The sequence below is a fragment of the Melanotaenia boesemani genome, chromosome 19 (genome assembly GCF_017639745.1).
Source record: "Melanotaenia boesemani isolate fMelBoe1 chromosome 19, fMelBoe1.pri, whole genome shotgun sequence".
Classification (NCBI taxonomy): domain Eukaryota; kingdom Metazoa; phylum Chordata; class Actinopteri; order Atheriniformes; family Melanotaeniidae; genus Melanotaenia; species Melanotaenia boesemani.
Window position 1 is genome coordinate 23,951,218 of NC_055700.1, and position 19,736 is coordinate 23,970,953.

The following is a 19,736-nucleotide window of genomic DNA, read 5'->3' on the forward strand; positions in this document are numbered from 1 at the left end:
CTTTGGCTCCTGATAATTTATTAAGAGAAAAAAATGTAAATTAATCCAAACTTGACGAAAACGTTTAATTTTCCGTACGCCCTGAAGGATAGTCACTGCAACAAAAAAAGACTACATTACCCATCAGCCTCTGCTCATTGACTGAAGTCACGAGGTAACTTTAGCTACCGTTCAGCTGCACTCACTTGTATAGCTGGCTCAGTAGTTGTTGCTGCAGCACATGGAAGCAATGGCATTTTGATAGCACAACCGAACCCCTGTCCGAGCCGTGATGGGAACTGCTTGAACTGTGATGTGAAATTGGTGCTTAGCGTACAGTCAGCAAGGCCACCATGATGTCCGTAAGTGTTCTGTTTGTAGTTGGCTTTGTATTGTTTAGCTTACATCGTACCTGTAATAAAAAAAAATGTATAAAATATATATAAAATATATATAATATTTCTTCATCAATATTTGATATCGAGTTAATCAGTGCGTGACTTTAAAATTGACTTTAAGCAGCTTACCGTGGTGGTTCTGTTCTGACCCACATACATGGTGTGCTGTCTGGGAATAATAAAGTAACTTGTTACAGCTTGCTAAAACTTTTAATGTAGATGTAAAGGGTGTGTTTGATATAAGACACTAAAATCACATATATTACTCCTTAAAAAAGGCCTAGAAAAGATTTCAGGTGTATCTTAAATGCTTTGCCCTCATAAAGAAAAATAAAATGTTATAAAGATCCAGTATAAATCAGTCAAATACAAAAACTATAGTTAGTGTAGTGACCATCAGACAAACGCAGTAAAATCAATGCTTCTTTTGGTATATTTCAAAGCTGAACAATATCATGTGTGTAAAGCTGGATTGTTTATTTTTTTAAGTGTAAAAGAGAAGCTGGTGATGGTGCAGAATACAGCTACTAAAGCACTTGATAACGTAATGAAGAACTTTGCTGACATTTACCACATGCATACATGTAAAATGCTGTGCAGAAGTTTTGAGCCAAATCCTTATATCTTTATATATTGCCAGGGTAACTGGAAATATGTGTTCAGTCATGAATTGTAAAGACATCTATAGCAAAATCAGACTTTCTGATTGTCTTGAAAGTCAGTATTTGTTGTGACCACATTTGTTCTTCAAGAAAGCCAGAACCCTCTGTTGTGTCCCGTCTAGGGGTGGTCAAGACACAACATGAATATGACTCATTATCTTGATGTCTCAATCAGCTACAGAGACAACATTAAGGTAGAACAATATGGTTTAATTTACAAAGAGATATGGAATCACAGAAGTCTAATTGCAGTTGACTTACTTCATTGTGGGCCAGGGCCAAAAATCCAAAGCAAATCTACCTGAACAAAAGAAGAAGTGGTCAATACCAAAACAAAATGTGACTTACTTCCCTTGTGTGACCAAAACCGGTAAAAAGGGAATGGCAAGAAATGGGAAACCTATCCCTACAAACTCCAGGATGACCGTACATGAAAATCGCTGCAAACTGCTGAAGTTTAGACAGGGTGTGGCTGTTTGGGAGGAGGGAGGCATGAGCTCAGGTCTTTACAGGGAAGCCATCTTACATGAACCATTCTCTGACGAACTGCTAGAAGGCACGCCAGTCATAGCACACTAAAATTACTTAAGTAAGAAACCACACTAGTCATAACACCTCTTTTATTCCCTTCCCTGTCAAGATGATCCCACACTGCCTCAGTCATGTCCAGGCTCTAGGGAGGAGTCATCGCTCCAACAGACCTCTTGCAGCTGATTGCAATCTTTAATTAAGAATTGTCTCTTGAAAGTAGGTGGATCAAATGAGTCTCACAGCTTCTGTATCAGGTCTTTACTGGATTTCTTCTATTTTTGGATTTGTTTCTATTTCTAGCCGTTAATTTAGGTCATTCTCTTTACTTTTGGTTTCCTCAAAATTTTAAGGAGTCACCAAACAGCACTCTGAGATATACCAAGTATTCAGCTAATATCGCTTGAGAGTCACCTTGTTTGTACAAAAATAAAGTTTTATGTCTGTCAAAATGTCATCTTTGGTATTAAAAAAAGACCCCAAAACTTAACTATAATTATGTGTCTTTGAAAGACTGATGAAATTGAAAATGAGGCCTTTGCTGTGTTATCTGATATGTGCAGATAGAAATAAATAAATAAAAATAAAAGATGTGTTTATCTCTTGATTTAGGTGCCTTTTTTTTTAAGTGTCTTGCAAAAACAAAAACACATTTCTCTGAGAATAATCAGTGCTGGAGTGAATATCTATGGAAAAGAAGTCAATGTGCAAAGAGTTTCAGAAAGCCTGGAGAACCGTCCCTCATGACCTTTTTAAAAGATTACTAAAGTCTGGCTGCTTGGAGCAAAATATAAAGAAAGGAGGGCTGGCTCAAGACTATTGTGTATCTGAAAAGTTAATCATGAACACATTGGACCGATTTCTCAGCAACAAAATTTTTTACAGGTCATACCTGAAACTTAGTGGCATGCTCAGAAAATCCTCTGTATGAACGCAAGTTTGGGTTTGAAACAACAGATAAAACAGTGTTTGCAGCAGAAACATTAATCTCACAGTTGTTAACTTTGACCTTCACCAGGCAAACAAATTTTCTCAAGCGTCGCCTGGTTCCTCTTTCTAGCTAGCAGTTAACATAAAAATCCTAACCCGGTTAATGTAAAGCCATATTTTTGTGGGATAGATCATCATTTCAGTGGATGTGTCCTCATTTAATTTAAACAAAGCACAAGTTTGATATTTGTATGCACATTGAGGACAGAAGTGTAAGACTCAGACTCAACAGGATCCTTTTAGCTTATCAGTGTGCAGCTGGTGAGAGATCCTCAGCCTGGACAGGTGGTGAATTACTGGGGAAGGGAGGCAGAGAGTTGGCCTGCTGACTGAATAACACGCACTCAAACACACAGTGCATTCCTCTGTCAGTCGCATGTCCACACCAGCAGGGAGAACAAAGTGTCCTTCTGTGGGACAGTCAGTCCTCTAGTTGTGGGACGAGATGTACTGAATAGATATTTGTCCAAAACGGTGTAATTTAAATTCTTTTTGTAATGCCACAGAAACGAGAGTCGAACATTGAGAATTCCAAGTCGAATCTTTTAACCTGTCTGTGTTTTTGTTCTTTTAGAGTATGTTTATTAGAAAAGAAAAGGAAAAAAGCGTGAAGTTAGATCTGTAATCATAGATGCTCTGAGCGTCATTGCATCTACAAATAAGAGCAGAGGCTCTCAGTTTTTGCACATTAATCTTGTGGTTCAGGTGAATAACATCAGTGTTGTTGGGGCTGTTTGCTCCACATGCGCTTAGCAGGATTTTCATTACACTTGCTAGTAGCTTTGTGACATGGTGCATTATCCTGCTGGAAGTAGCCATCAGAAGATGCTACACTGTGGTCATAATGGATATGGTCAGCAACAATAATCAGGTAGGCTGAGTATGATGCTCACTTGGTACTAAGGGGCCCAAATTGTGCCAAGAAAATATCCCCCAACTCATTACAACTCAACAACCAGCCTGTGTCTGTGTGAATTGTAGCCTCAGTTTCCTGTTCTTAGCTGACAGGAAGCACTCGTGTGGTCTTCTGCTGCTGTAGCCCATCTGCTGTAAGGTTGGATGTGTTGTGTTAAGAGATGCATACCTTGGTGTTAACTAGTTATTTGAGTTTGTTTCTTTTTAAACATCTCCGGCCACTTTGTTCATTTTGGTCCAGACAACTGTAGCGCACTGAAATATATATATATATATATATAAATATATATATAAATATATATAAATATATATATATATAAATATATATATAAATATATATATATATATATATATATATATAAATATATATATATATATATATATATATATATATATATATATATATATATATATATATATATATATATATATATATATATAATTGGTAGCAATCCATAGGCTACATACAAAGCAGTTCTTTAGCTAAACACAGACACTATTCATTTGGCTCTGTTAAAAGAAAACCACAAGTTAAATGTTCATGCTGACATGTTAAAGGCTTATTTGAATCCACTAAAGCACCCCTTGTTTTAGTCATAATAAATGGTCAATAAAACAAGTGGCTGCTGCTTTGCATCCCCTTAGCAAGATGATTTGCAAAGTGCCATCAGCACAGCATAAAATCCATCTGTTATTTGCACAAAAGGCCAGAAGCTGCCTGACAATTTTACATATTATGTGTGATCCAGCTCACATAATATGTTTAACAAGTTTTCGAAGTTTGAAGCAATTACTTTTTCTAAGTATTTTAAATCAGATCATCAAATCTGATTTGATTTGACAAGTTCTAAGTCTACTTGTTTTGTATAAGTGTGGCCAGTAAGATGTGTGTGTGTGTGTGTGTGTGTGTGTTTTTTTTAATGTTATGTCGACTGCAAGAAAATGTGAATTGTAAACATTGTAATTTTTGATTTTATTGTTCAAATATTTATCACTAATACAATGAAAATGAAACAAAATGTGAATATTTGCTATGCAAGGTGATTTCAGTGTCTGCCCCTAAATTATCTGCTTGCGCTCCTAAAATTTAAGTTAGGGGCCACTGTGTTCCTCGTAAATAAAGTTAGTCTGGAGCCCTGGTCTGGTATATGTAATAAACTTTACAACAACCCATGGCATGTTACTCAGTATTAAACAACTTTCAACCATTTGGAGAATGTAAAAGTTCTCTTGTTTTTCTTTTAGATGACCTTTGGGGTGTCAAGCAATGTGACGTTGCTGTTTAAGTCCTGGGATGTGCACAGCCCTGCAGGTAAGCCACAGAGGGTTTAAAAGTACCAGCAGAGCAGTACGTCATGTCTGAACCATCCCGTTCAGCAGCTCCTCAGAGCCACTTCATGTGGTAGAAACTATTGTGCTGTAATCAGCGGGCATGTTGGTGCTCTGCTTGCTCAGGAGAGTACTGCCGGGAAATTTTCGACATGTGTAATCTTGAACCTACATTTCAGTCATAGACAGGTGTGAACAGGCTCCCAGGTGGGCAGCTTGGATTCATACTCACATGAAACCTGTCTGACACCTTCTGAACCAAAAGCCACATTTTCACTGCCGTTCACTGTAGACAGAGCTACAGTCGACCCTGACCAAGGAGTTTTGGGGCTATTCAGAGTTTGGTATTTTGTCATGAGGGTCGATAAGTCAGTTTATTCTACAGCAGGGCTACTCAATTCGGTCCTACGAGGGCCGCAATCCAGCAGGTTTTCCATTTATCCCTGCACCAGCACACCTGAGTCAAATTAATGAGTCATTGTGTAGAACCTGATTGGCTGTTAGAGCCCCCTAATTTGACTCAGGTGTGTTGGTGCAGGGATACATGGAAAACCTGCTGGATTGCGGCCCTCGTAGGACCGAATTGAGTAGCCCTGTTCTACAGCTTCATCTTGTTTAGCTTATCACTCCGTGCTCACACCCCAGCTAGAAATCTGTGGTCTGCCAACTGGTTTCTTCTAGTTGTGACCAGAACAAGGTAAAAAATAAAAGGTGATGGAAACTTTGCAGTGTCTGCCCCTGAACTGCCCATCACCTTGCTTATAATCACTTTTGTTTCTTTTTCGTGATCTTTTTTGAGTCACTTTTATCACGTTACAGATTTTATTATTGTTTTTGTAGTTGTGGGACTACTGTTCCCATGATGCTTTGTTCCCCACAATGCTTTGCATGTTGTAATGTTGTATGAGGCTACAGTGAAGGCAGAGTAAAGACTGTTCTTAAAAATTGTATAAGGATGACTCTGTTATCAGTTTTTGTTGATTTCTGTGCCTTGCAACACTTTGATCAACCTTGGTTGCTTTAAAATGTGCCAAACAAATAAAGGTGACTACAAAAACCACAACAAATAGTGTTGCATTAATTATGAATAAGTTTTAAAACTTAAATTAATAACATGTTAAAACTTGTTGCCTTACTTGCAATGTTTACTACGTGACTTTTAGCGTTTCCTCACGTCTAATCAGCGAAGTACATCATGTTTGGCTGGATTCTTTTACCAATTAGTTTACTTCATCATAACTGCAAACACTGCAGACATGCAGGCTTGCAAAATGCACACACATAGGACAACCACTCTTTACCACTGACTACTGCTCTTAAATCCAGTTTCATTTCTCTTACTATGCAGTTTTTTCCTCATAACTCAATAAAAAAGCATTTTGCTGTTGGCACAATCTTAATGGGGGATGGCTGTGCAATCAACCAGCCAATCAGCACTCTGCAGCTGTAGGAAGTTCACCTCTTTCTGTTATTATTGTCTGTGTTTAACTTGTTGGGTGTTGGACTGTTTATAAGAGTAGAGCTGATTTTATCAGACTGGTTTAATAACATTGATGTATTTCTCATATATCTGTGTTATGATAAGAACAACATGTACAAACAACATTTCTAGAAAAGTAAGGCTATTAGTTCCTGGTGAAAGTAAAAAATGCTGCTCAACACTGACAGTATGTGCTGATTGGCCCCTCAGATTAATACTGAACAAAGTTCTACCCAGATTGTATTTCAATCAAATAAACTGGAATTATCCAGCTAGACGTTTAATATAAGTATTTATGTTTTTCACTTGGTTGTTTTTTGTTGTATTTTTTGTTGTTGTCCAGCATCATGACAGCAGAAGGATGGTCTGGCTGCCTTGTTGTCCTGAACAAATTTGCTTTGCCAACAGCAGCTTAATGGATGATACAAGGCTTCCAGTGGTACCTGATGATTATTCTATACTTTGGATATTGCTAAGTTAGATTTTAATGCTGGACCTGACAAAGGGAAACGAGAGAAGGGAAGTCCGAAGAGAAGAAAACTGAGACCGAGATGTAAAACCCAATGGCAACAACACGAATAACATCATAAATAACAGCATAACTGAAAACATAACTGTATTATAACAAAGAAGTTTGGTCATATTCGTTCAATTACATTTAGGTGTTTAGGTGTTTTTTTTTTTTTCAGTCGTTCTGTTGTGAGCATACTTTTTTTTTTTTTTTTTATTAGTCTGTGTTGAACTTTAGCACTTAACATGCTGACTAAGATCTGTAGAATTGGAGATGTCTTGGGGTTTTTGCAGTTCCTCTGAGCATAGCTCAGAACTTATTGTGTCGTCCACTCCTGACAGCTGTCATAATTTCCACTAAATAATCTTTCTCTCTTTAGAATGATGGACTCCAAATAGTTTGTAAATTGACTTATAACCCTTCCCAGATTAATGGGCAATTAAAAGATCTGTTAAATGTCCAGTCTGCTTTTGTTTTGGTCAGTTTTGATAATAAGTTAGAGTCCTTCTGCTTTTTTACATTCTGTATAAATAGGATGTGTCTTCATTTATCTACATAAGGGAACTTCTCATGTTGCAGCTGGAAGAGGGGAAGAATAAAATCAAGAAACAAACATCAGGTTAATGTTCTTGTGCACTTGAGTCTGGATGTGTGTTGATGCTTTCTGTGGTGTTTCTGTTTCCAGGGATGGTGCTGTCGGTGTTTGTCGTCTTGCTGCTGACAGTCTTTTATGAAGTGCTCAAAGTGTGGAGGGTGTGGCTGGGGAGCAGCTCCAAGCTGGCCCAGCCTCCGTCCCCGTACGCCGCCCCCCCGTCCAGCCGCAGCGAGAGCAGCTCTGTGCTGGACAGCAGCCCCTCTGAGTCTTCCCTCACCCCTGTTGAGACACCTCCTCAAACTCCAAGCACCAGGACCAGGTCAGGCCTTCTCATGATTTCTCATTGAAAATACAAATATTGGAATTTAGGTAGAAGAGGTGGAAACATGGGTGATTTTTTATAATCCCAGATAGCATAAACAAGTCTAAGTTGGCAGTATTTAGCTGAATCAGGTGATGTTTTATTAAATCTTCTCCCCCGTCCTCTCCAGCTGGTTGCTGCATGTCATCCAGACGGTCCTCCACGTGCTGCAGGTGTCTCTGGGCTACATGCTGATGCTGTGCGTCATGTCTTACAACACCTGGATCTTTCTGGGGGTCATTGTGGGCTCCGTCCTCGGTTATTTCATCTCTTTCCCTATAGTGGACCAGATGTGACTGTATGGACTGAACATGGATCGTACCAAATGGAAAACCGTTTGACTGGTTTGTGTTTTCTTCCAATGGATTGGCACAGAAGAGTGGATTCATGCGTACTGTGGAATGATCTGCAGAACTGATTGAATGAATTGGATGTGGAAACTAAAGTTTGGATCAGGGTGTCTCCAGAGAGGATGATGTGGTTCTTTTTCATTAAAGGGGTCTGGTTTTTCTCAACTTTCTCAAACAGTTGATTGTGTAAAAAAGTTTTTTTGAGCTCCGGGAAGACGCTGCTGTTGGCTTTAATTTCTCTTTTTTTTTAGTCTAACAAAGTGTAGAGGATTTACAAAAAGAGAAGTGCACTTTGAATCACGCACAACAGAAGTGAAGCAAATATCAGAGACGAGACTCACAGCTCACAAAGCCTTGTGGTTCTTTTAAAAAGTTCATATTTGAGGGACTTTATGATTTTGCTGTTAGCTACTTCTAAATGATCTCAACTTTAAGCAATTGAAAACTGAGGTTTAACATTTCTGTAGGTTTCATTGATGTGAAATCTCAATGTTTATATGGACATGGAGCAGAAATTCAGAAGTTTGAGGAACTGACTGTTATTTTTGGCTCATACAAACAAGATCTACAAACTGATGAGTCATTTTCACGTGTCACAGAGGAAGGTCCTGTGACTAACCATAAAATGAAGAATAAACTGCACTGTCAAGGATTTTACATTTCTTTGTGTTCTCTAGAAACAGAATATTTACAATAAAAGCATCTGATCACTTGACTTGATGTACTGACAAAGAATAAAGCTGATGAACTATTTTTATTCATTCATTTCAACCTATATAAGTCAAGAAGACAATGTTTACACGTAGAAAAACAGAAAGCGGTAACACCTGGAAGTTACTCACCACACAGGTTGTAAAATAAATACACAGGGCAAGGAGACATTTCTCTGGAAATAAGTGTCAGAATGACAGATTTATGAAGGAATAACTTTTCTCAGCATTTATTTGAGGTTCAACTATGAATATAACTCACCGACAGACTGATTACTGCTGATAAGAACATGACTTAATTTACACGAAAGAAGTATAACTGGACCCTTATTTTATAAAAATGTGCTTATTTACAACCTCATATTTTAATCTAATCTTTTAATTATGTAATTTCTTTAATGTAACACATGGTATACATAGACTTGAATGACTGTTCTCCATGTCGTATTTGGTACCAAATTTAACCTCTTAAAAAAAACAAAGACTAAGCCATTGTACAGCTGAGATGAACTCTCAGGCAAAAGTTTCAGACTGATGTAATTCAGTAATTAAAGCTTCATATTTATTTTCCCTTTCATGATTTACAATGAGATCATTGTCTTCAACATGAACACGGATGCAAATCTGTCACTTAGCTATTGGAAATTAATTAAATAAGGAACAAAATGATATAAATAGACATTGTACTATTTGATTCAATATACCTACAATGAAGCTGAAGTAATAGGATGGAGAACAGAAAATCTAGCATGTAATGATAAATACATCAAACCCTCCCACACTTAACGCTTTAAACTAAATGTTTTTGGTTATTTCTGCCAACAGATATAAAAACATGAAGAGCCACTGCCTTTACAAAGATGTATGAATCATTATTAGACTGTTTAAACATAGAGGGAATATGCAAATATGACAAAAGCTTATAAAGTGAGCTAATTAATTTTTATCACTCAAATAGCAGAGACTGAAAATGTGACCATTAAAATAAAGGGAAAAAAGTCAAGTTGTCCTCCAGCGCCCCCTGCTGTTCAGATACAAGAACTGAAATACAGTGTTTCAAACTTTTTAACATAAATGTGAGTCTGACTTCCTGATATATTACAACGCTGACGTAGATGAGTCGTAAATACCTGAATGTACAAATAAAAAGATTTAAATGGAGCATAAACCTATGGTGGGTTTACTGTTGATGCAAAACATGAATAAAACTGAGAACCAATCACTGAACAACAGATAATAGACTTGTTTAATCCCTTAAATAAAACCCTCCTCTTACATTAAATATAATGGGAGGGTGTTCTGCATTCCTACGCTAAAACAACCTCAACTTCAACAGGATCAACAATTTTGTCCTCTCCATTCAGGCCGTTTGTGATTGGCTGAGGCTCACTCTCAATCAGCCCGTCATTGGTCGGCGACTGGAAGCCGCTGTCATAATGAGAGCCAAAATCTGCAGCCAGTGGTGGTAACTCACAATCTGATTCTGCTGCCAAGGCCTCTGCCATCCGCTCACTCTCCTCTTCCTGCACTGCCATCTCCATTTCCTCGATGGCTTTCCGGATGGCTGCCTCCTCCTGATGCTCCTTATCAGCTTCCTGGTTCTTGTTTCCTAGCAGCTCATGCAGGATTGACTCCGGGGACGTCTTGTCTTGCAGTGATTTCCTGGGGACATCCTCTACGACGGTGGTGACGTGCGTCACGTTTTCCTCTAACCCGTCCTCCATGGTGACGGTGCCAGTGGCTAATTGTGTCCCATTTGTCACCTCGCTCAGTTCCTTCTCTGGCACCGGCAACACCATCTCCAGCACCGGGTTGATCAAGTCCCGGATTTCATCAACGCTGTCTGGAGACTTGGGAACCTCAGACGGACCAAAGTCCTCCTTTTCCTCCACTTGGTCTTCCTTTTTGCATTCGCAATCCTCGCTGTCCTCCTCAGGAATAAGCTCCACCCCTGGGACCTCCAGACAAGACTCATAAGGAAATGGCAACCCATCCAGCTGTATCATGGACACCACCTGCTTGCGTCTTCTCCCAGATCCCCTCGCCTCAGCTTCGCCTCTAACAGAACAATCTGGTTCATCACCCCCAAATTTGGAGGCCCAGTCCACCGAGGGTGTTTCCCCGAGCAGATGCAAGTTGGGATCACTGTTAGTCAGAATGATGCTGTCCCTGTAGAGATTGTGTCTCCTCTGCACGGCTGCCTCCTTCACAGCTGGAAAAAACAAGAATCAAACATAATGTTTGCAGGTGAAGCAGATTATGTACTTTAATGATACTTAATCGCCATGGAAACAGCTTCTAATCCTTGGCATTTCTTGCTCTTACCCATCATTATGTCTTTGGTGACAGACTGCAGGACCACCTCTTCGTACATATTTTCCACCAGGAGAAAACGGGAGAAGTCCTCAAAGATGAGCTCCTTAAAGCGAGGCAGCTCCTGGGAAAACAGTGGAACAGTAATTAAAGTTGCAAAACTCTCAGCATTCAGATGTCCAGCAGGTTTTTTAACCCAATCATGAGACATTTAAACATTTCGTGGACAATATGAGCTCATTTTAAATTTCATGGCAGCAGCACATCTAAAAAAGTTGGAACAGGGGCAACAAACAGCTGGAAAAGTAATAAGGACCAATCAAAGAAAACTAGAGAAGTATTTGACGAATAATTAGGTTAACTGGCAACAAGGTCAGTAACATGACTGGGTCTAAAAGGAGCATTTCAGGGAGGCAGAGTCTCTCAGATAGAAAGAGGTTTTCCATAAAATGGTAAAATGTCTCAGTTTCAACATCTGATATGTTGTTTATGTTATAATGGGAATAAAATATGGCTTTATGAGATGTACAAATCATTGTATTCTGTTTTAATTTACATTTTACTTAGTGTCCCAGTGTTTTTGGAATTAGGATTGTAATTCTTCTGTTCCCTTTAGTTTGCACACAAGTTTGACCAACAAGTGAGGAGGGAAATCCTGACAGTGAAACATGCTCTAGGTAGTGTTCTTTAAGGAGTTTTTCCTGCTCCTTGAAGAACATGTCCCTGACTTCATATAAATACAGTGTTACTTACAGGTGTACAGGATGGTGAGAGCTGTTGCAGCATATAGGGGATGATAATCTGCAGCAAAGCTTCTCTGAAGAACTTCTTTCGCACCGTGCTGCTGTCATAATCATATTTCTGACAGAATGAGAACAGAAACATAAACATTATATATATTCAGTCTATCAAGGTACTGTTTAATGAATCTGTCAAGTACAATAAAAGAATTCATACTACTTTGCTGGTTCTGTTATACCTTGATAACCCTGTCCTGGCATCTCTGGATGGTCTTACACATGTTATCTTCCCCCTGAGCCTCTAAAGACTGATGGAGCAGCTGTTCAAATGTGTACACTGCATTGTCCATTTGCTGTCAAAAAAGGATTCACAAAGCTACTCAACAGCACAAAGAATCTGATTAGAAAACATAACCAGACACCACAGCTTAACAATCTTTAGAGCTGCCATACTCTTTTTGTCCAGCAGGTGGAAGTAACAGCTCTATCACATGCAGGGTAGTTTGCTATTTATTTGTTTTGAGTTACTAGGAATTAGGGAGTGTTAATTAGCACAGTGACGATTGTGAGACTTCTGACGCTTTTTGTTTGTCTTATCCAAGAAGAAAGTTGCACCTCACCTCCCTCATGAGGATCTGAGCCCTGCTGATGAACACAGAGGGGCTAGAAACATCGAACCTCTGCTGCAGCCCCTCCAGGTTCAGCTCCTCCATCTTCTCATAACAGCTCTGCATCTTCACAGGGTGAAAGGCCAACATGGACAGCCGCTCCAGTTGCTAAAGGAGAGATGGACATTTAAGCATCATTTAAAGAAAATTAATACCAAAACAGAAAAAAAAGAAAAAAAACTGAGCTGATTGTGGTAGTTTAGCGAGTGACGCTCAGTTCAGGGACACTCCCTGACTTCTAATTTAAGACTTGTACGAATGTGGCCACACATTCCATTTCATGATCTCTATTAATGTCATTAAACCCACAAACAATGCTCTTCACAATGTCACTCACATCTCCCAGTTTTTCCTTGCCCCTGCCGTTAAGTGAATTCTTGCTGATCTCCACCAGCTCCTTGAAGAACACGTCCCTAACTTCAGAGAAACCTCGGCTGGTGGGCTCCATCAGGGCCTCCAGGATGGAGCTGATGTAGGGCTGGATGCTGGTCCGAAGGAGCTGCTCTGCTTTGGGCAACACTAGAGCTGCATGTCAGCAGCAAAACAGAAGAGGAAACATTAAATGGGAAAAATCTAAACATACAGTAGCCTTGATTTTTAATTAGAAAAAAAGCTAGCTAATATACATCAATTTCTGCCTCTCGTGTGCCAAAATGTTGCCTTTCCTTCTAATAACAAGCTTTTCTGGCATTGAGGATACTGAGTGATAGCTTCAAGTGTTGTTTTGTCCAGATTTAAAGCAACACAACATAACTTTCTCAGTTAAAACACCTATATTTATAATACACATTCCTGCAGCCGTCATTGCCCGGCAATATCTGCACTCCAGCCTGAGGCGTCACATGACAACTGCTTTTTCTTTACAGCACCACATCATGTGCCAGCAACTGGATATCAACACACTGACCATTTAGAAAACGTACCATGGCTAACTCAGCCAAGAAACGTACATTATCCGAGAAAGAGAAGAAAAGAAAATGAGAAAGTGACATAGCAAGACATAAGACAAGAGTCAACATAGGACTGACTTTTACTGGCTGGAGAGAGCTCAGAGTAGAAGTAGGATATAAGATGAATTAGCCATGGTTAGGAGTGTGTGAAAATCTGCCTAAGTTCAGTAGTGCAGTTTAAGGTCTCAGTATGGAAACAGCTAAGATTACATACAAGTTCAACACTCTAAGCCTCTTCTTCCTCCGCTACACCTTTTAAATGTGTGCAGTATGTGGCTTTGCATGGTCTTTTTTAAAAATGCATGATGCTATTACAAAAGTGTTAGCTTTGCTAATAGCAGATACAATCTGATGCCTTCACAGAGCCTGGCTTTTCATGTAAGACCTGGAATACTGATTGGTCTGGGACTGTCCCTGAACACCTCAAAAAAAAACTTGGACATGATTGACGTAAGGTTATTCCTTTGCACCATAATGTTTTAAAAGACAATTGTTAATAAAACACTGTTCCGTGCTTTAGAGATGTGCTTTCCTGCAGAAATCCCTCACCCGTGCTGTTATTTCAAGTACTAAAGGATGACGGTTATAAGGCAGGACCCTCCGTGGGGCTGGAAATTACAGGTGTCTGTCATGGTCTATGGGCTAAGGTTTTGGGGTTTTTGTATTCTGGTCTATTTGAGTTCTGTCAAGTTGTATTTTGTAGTATTCCCCTTGTGTCTTCTGTTTGGCCTTCCTATTCGTCAGCTTACCTTGGTTTTCCTACACATGCCTGCCTCGTCACTGTGACAGCGTCCAGCTGGCTGACACCCTTGCTTTGAGAGACCAATGATGTTGTACATCTTAGAGGAAAATTATGCTCATTTCTATCAGTCTTTCTTTGCTTAACATTGTCTTCAAACTCATCACATTTGAGGACACCTCTTCTGTATCAAGTCACAATTACACTCAGCTGTGGTTACTTGTTTGAAATAACTAGCTTTAAATATTCACACTCAAATCATTATAAAAACATGTTGCAGGCCTGAATTGGAAAAAACTGATTTAGATAAAAAATTAACTTAATGTGAAAAAAATGGTAAATATCTTGGGTTAATAAAGTTAATATAAGCCAAAGTAAAAGTAAGAATCAATGTTTCATGCATTTTTCATACACTCAACTCTTCTGACTATTTTTTATCTCCCGGTTTATGGGGGCCATATGTGTTAATAATTAAGTTAAAAATACTTGCTTTCATTGTTGCTCACCAGATTTTACAATAATTACCTCTGTCAAACTCCTGCATTTGCCTTATGTAATGTTATTTACACTGTTCTAACAAGTGACCCATGGGTTTGAAGCTTATCTGTGCCATAGGGTCAGGAATGGTCCACACAGTGCTGGAATGCAGTTTTACCACATCAGCTAGAGAGCCATGAAAAGAATGAGCACCCTGTCCTAACTTAATTATGGAAGAAAAGAAAAAAAAGAAAGAAAGAAAGAAAGCAGGCTCACTGCTTTTTTAAATACAAATGAAAGTTGTGAAGGAGAAAGGTGGTAAAAGAGGAATACAGATGGATGTTTAGTCACAGATGGAGAACTGTTTTCGTGCCAAATATCCAAAGTTCTCAAAACCTTGAGCACTGTTGTTCTATTCAGGCTGAGAGCCTCGCTGTGCCAAATGTTCCTGAACCAGAGAAACTGCAGCCGCATTTCACAGAGGCAAACAGTGGGTGAACAAGGGAAAGTGCACTCAAGGTTGAGGAGATTATGTTGCGTGATGCTCAGAGCAAGAAGTTTTGCATGTAATTGTCACAGGTCATTTTGCATGTAAATGTGTGAGAGATAAAAAAAAAATGTGGGCAACATTTTTAAATGTGTTCCTTAAAAGTTCCTGAATTCTTAAGTTTTCTGTTTCTTTTTCACGTCGCTCTCAGACTGCAGGTTTGCATGTGGTTCCTGGAGTTTCTACAAGTGGAATGGAGGGCAGAGTTTTCAGGTATTAGGCTCCTTTCTGTGGAAGCAGCTCCCAGTTTGCAGTCTAAGAAAAGTCTGTAAAAATATGGCCCGAATGTACCGTAAAAGTTTTTAGGAATTTTCCATTGTAGCTTTTTATAGTAGTTTTACCAGTTTTTTACATTTGTGAATTGCATCTTGGGAACAAGAACTTCTTCTCAAACTTAAACATATCTGGAGTCCTGTGCTCTGGAGTCATGTGAGATAAGGTTTTTACTTTTCTACCAAAGTTCTACCATAATTCAGTTTCCTAATGATGCACTTTTCTCCAGTTTCACAGATCCATAGAAGCAAATGTGCAAAGGCTCAGCAGGAATTTAACCATTTGTAACTGTTATCCTCGAAGTTTGAGTTATGTTTTACTGCCTGTGTCATGTTAACATTTAGACAATGTTGTTGGGATGTTTAGTTTGGTCTAAATGTTGGAACAATGAGTACAGTGGACAGTACAGGAAGTGACACCCACCACTAGCTTTAAGCCATGTGTTTCACAATTTAATGTTAGATGACAGTAAAATGCCCCGGTTGTGTCTAGACTTATTTGGGACATCTTAAGACCAGAAAAAAAACAAAAAAAACAAGGAAAGCTGTCTAACAATTTATTATTTTGGACAAACCAGCTGACCAATTAGAGTAAATGTACCTTTGGGGAGCAGTCCTTAAAGAGACAGGAGTTTGAACTGTGTGTAAGACAGACTTTGACAATGTGCTGTAGTAATGTACACAATGGGGGAAAATGAAGTGTTTCTCTAACATTTAAGTGTGTGAATCTCTTCTACACAACACCCAAAATTATGACCCAGTAAATCAGCATAATATGGACTCTTTTAAAAGCTATTTGTGGTATTGCTGTCTTCACTTTCTCCTACTGTGGCTCATTGCTTTCCAATTTACTGCCACATATTTGCTATTGCCTAAATTATTCATGAAAAACACAACTTCCAGGCAAGTTCATAGAGAAATAATAATAATAATAATAATAATAATAATATCTATTTTACCTGTTTATAAATTGTGTGTACTTATATAACTACAATTACTGTTGACAAACTAACGGTAAATTACAATTTAAAAGTCATGTTGTTGCCCACCTTTTATCTTGCTGATGATATGTTCTTTTGATGTGACAATCTGGTCCATATCAGTCCGCAGTCTGGCGTCTAATGAAACCCTGTGGGCCTCACAGGCTTCCACAAGCGCTTCATACTGACCGGTGGTCTGAGACGACACCTGCCTGTACACTGCATCAGAAATCTGGAGAAGAGATATTCAGGAAGAAAAGTGGCATAAACATGTTTGACTTGGTATTCACACAGCATGTCTGACAGAAACTCACCAACATCCAGTTCCTCTGCTTCTGCTGCATCTTTCCCTTCAGACGGGGGGCGATCACATTTCTTAGCTCAGGGTGGAGAGTCTCCATCACGAGATTAGCTAAAATCTGTACACACACATTATGAGATGCTAAGCTAACAAAGCTTGACAAACACTAGTTAATGTCTACCATTCATAAAACTGAAACCTTAAAATCCTTTACTCAGTGGTTACATGGATTCAGTTGGGTGACTGAACTGATGCACAGCTAGAAACAAAGCAGCTGGATGGCTTGTATTAGTGGCTCTGCCCTCGCAACACATAAAACTAAGCACCTCCACCAGTTTATATAAAAATTCAAATATTTAATAATGTCATCATTAATGTAATTTTACCCTATAATAGTTTGTTAGCTTTTACAGGGAGGCTTCAATTAAAAGCAAAATGTCTTCTTTTATATAATCACTGCAAAGCACCGGGGAAACTAATTTAATTAACTTTGACTCAGATACGTTAAACATCCCAATATACATTTACATACAAGCTTATACAACTGCTAGACATTCAGTAAATAAAATGAAGCCATCAGACTGTGCTTTTACAGTTGTACTCTGTGTTTTAATGCCCAGGGTTTTTAAACAACACCACATTAAGATAGCCTAAGAAGGTGATGCACAGTAGCCTTTCATTACTCTGCCAACAGTCTGTTTTGTTGTCCTGGACTGTGTTAATGAGATTTAATGTCTAGGTTGTGTCTCCTTTCGGATTTAAACAGCAGTTTGAAGTAGTGGCTGGATGGTTTTCTTTTACCCATGTTTGTGTTTGAGACTGCAATCAGCGTTAGCCTCCTGTGTAGTGTATCTAGTGCTAGCATGCACTTGTCGTGATCTCGGTTTATGTTGTTTCATGTTCTGGGTTTTTAGTTTTTTTTTTTTTTTTTTTTTTTTTAAACCTGTCTTGTCCAGCATTGTTGCAAACAGAATGAGATTCCTGTGTGGATGTGTTGGAGAACTCGGCCACACGGCGACGCAAAGACTGTGTGGAGACGTTCAGGAAGGAGTGACCATGCAGAGTGATCATGCAGATGCCACCTCACTTGAACAGAGGCCAGAGTCAGGCCAGCGGTCCCGAGACCCAGGCCACCAGCCCCCCCGCAGGCAACAGATCCCGACCGGTCCACAGAGACGACCACTCGCCCGCCCAGGAAGGCAGCAGCAGGAGAGGGTTAGGGGTTAGGGTTAGGAGTTCTGGGTTTTTAGTATTGTGTTGCTTTCTATTGCCTGCTCGTTAGTTCACCTGGTCTGATTGTTCATTCACCTCACCTGTGTCTAGTTAGTCCTCTGTGTATTTATACCACTTGGTTTCAATTTTCCTTCGTCATATCATCTGTTCAGTTTTTCCCTGTTGTGTGTTTCCCGAGTTTTTTTGAGTTTACAGTTTATGGATTAAACCGTTGTACCTGAATTCCATCTGCCTCCTGCCTCTCCATCTTGCATTTGGGTCTTATTTCCACCAAACCGTGACCGATATATTCTTGGGGTGGTGTTTGTGTAGTTGTTATAAAGTGAAAAGCTTCTGCTACTTGTTTCTGCTAAATTAATCGAGATGTCTTTCACAGAAAAGACATTCAAAGAAATTCAAGTTATATCAAGTAGGGTTAGGGTTAGGGTTAATCCATGACTGTAGCTTTTATAGAAATATGGATCAAGAAAGTGATGACTGATGATAAACAGGTGTGTGCAGTGGGAACAGAACAGTTTTAATCAGCTAAAACCAAAACAGGTGTGTAAAAAAAGCAAAGTAACATTAATAAACAAAAGACAAAAACAGTTCCCAAATAAAACAAAAAACAGACTGTTTTGAGATAAAACAAAACCCAAACCAACACAAAGGAACTCTTTCAAAACTAAACTAATTTAATCTTTGCACAAGCTGGAACCTTATGCTTAAAATAGACCTGCAACATCACATTTAATTGTGATTCACTGTAAATTGTGGGCAGCCTTCTCTGTGTACTTTTTGTGTATTGTTTACGGCAGAATAAAGAATATAACTTTCAGGAAACTAAAGATAAACTGGGCTACAGTCGGGAAGGAAAGAGCTTTATGAAGAAAAGGTGAATGACATAAACACAGAGGAAGTAGTAGGCTTTAACAGAGAGTGAAAGGAACTTATTCAGAGGGGGATTAAGTTATATGGTGGATGGTTTGTGAGATCCTGACCTGTGGTGGCACTCCACACATCATTTCCCAGGTCCCATAGTGTCCTTTTGCTTGTCTGTAAAGTCTTACAGAGTCAGTGAAGGCGGGTGTCTGAACAGTGGAGTCCTCTGGCAGACCTGTTCGACCAAAAAAAGATTCAAGCAGGCCCTTTAGAAACAGTTTCCATAACAACTGTGTCACCCTGTGTTCTAAAAGTATAATTTAGGTTTTACAGTCACAGTTCCTAGGGCAGTGTGATGCATGCACATCATCGCATGCATCATACACAGTTGTGTCATCCCTCAAAACAGGAAGATGGCCTTTTGGAGGACAGATTTAAAATGGTTGCTATAGTTACTGCCTTCCCATCTGACAGGACAATAGAAGCAACTCGGAAGGTGCTCAGCAGTATGTGCACAGTTTTAGGAAGTTTGTTTATATATCTGTAGCTGAAGTCAGCTGTTTGTACTCCTTGAGTGCCAAAAGAAAAATGTACTTTAATAATTTATGAGGAAATAAATGCACCACAAAAACAGATTTCCTAACATTACAGCGATGTTTATGATGTGGGATGACATCATTGATGAGATCCCTATGATGTGGATGGAGGTGGAAATAAATAATAGAAATGCTGATGTTTCCTGTTCTGGAAATGGAAGTTGAATGCCTGAATGGTGATTTGTTTGCTGTATGTAAAGTCGGTCATGCATAAGCACCACTGAGTTTGTGAATGCCTGTGAAGTTGCTCG

The 19,736-nt window shown here is 39.1% G+C and overlaps 2 protein-coding genes across 2 annotated transcripts in view; one reads left to right on the forward strand and one right to left on the reverse strand.

The window, feature by feature from the left end:
• Nucleotides 1-157: 157 nt before the first annotated feature.
• slc31a2 (solute carrier family 31 member 2) lies at nucleotides 158-8,851 on the forward strand. Its single transcript, XM_041970024.1, has 4 exons — nucleotides 158-341; nucleotides 4,718-4,784; nucleotides 7,478-7,706; nucleotides 7,879-8,851. The coding sequence occupies exons 1-4, from the start codon at nucleotides 333-335 to the stop codon at nucleotides 8,042-8,044; spliced, it is 471 nt and encodes a 156-aa protein (XP_041825958.1). The 5' UTR covers nucleotides 158-332; the 3' UTR covers nucleotides 8,045-8,851.
• Nucleotides 8,834-19,736, reverse strand: part of niban2a (niban apoptosis regulator 2a) — a 33,812-nt gene continuing 22,909 nt past the window's right edge. The window contains exons 6-14 of the mRNA XM_041970023.1: nucleotides 19,009-19,124; nucleotides 16,809-16,913; nucleotides 16,564-16,726; nucleotides 12,867-13,054; nucleotides 12,482-12,637; nucleotides 12,101-12,214; nucleotides 11,875-11,982; nucleotides 11,134-11,245; nucleotides 8,834-11,020 (exon numbers count right to left, since the gene is read on the reverse strand). Of these exons, the coding sequence (XP_041825957.1) occupies nucleotides 10,116-11,020; nucleotides 11,134-11,245; nucleotides 11,875-11,982; nucleotides 12,101-12,214; nucleotides 12,482-12,637; nucleotides 12,867-13,054; nucleotides 16,564-16,726; nucleotides 16,809-16,913; nucleotides 19,009-19,124 (1,967 nt within the window). The 3' untranslated portion in view covers nucleotides 8,834-10,115. The remainder of the gene's footprint in view (nucleotides 11,021-11,133; nucleotides 11,246-11,874; nucleotides 11,983-12,100; nucleotides 12,215-12,481; nucleotides 12,638-12,866; nucleotides 13,055-16,563; nucleotides 16,727-16,808; nucleotides 16,914-19,008; nucleotides 19,125-19,736) is intronic.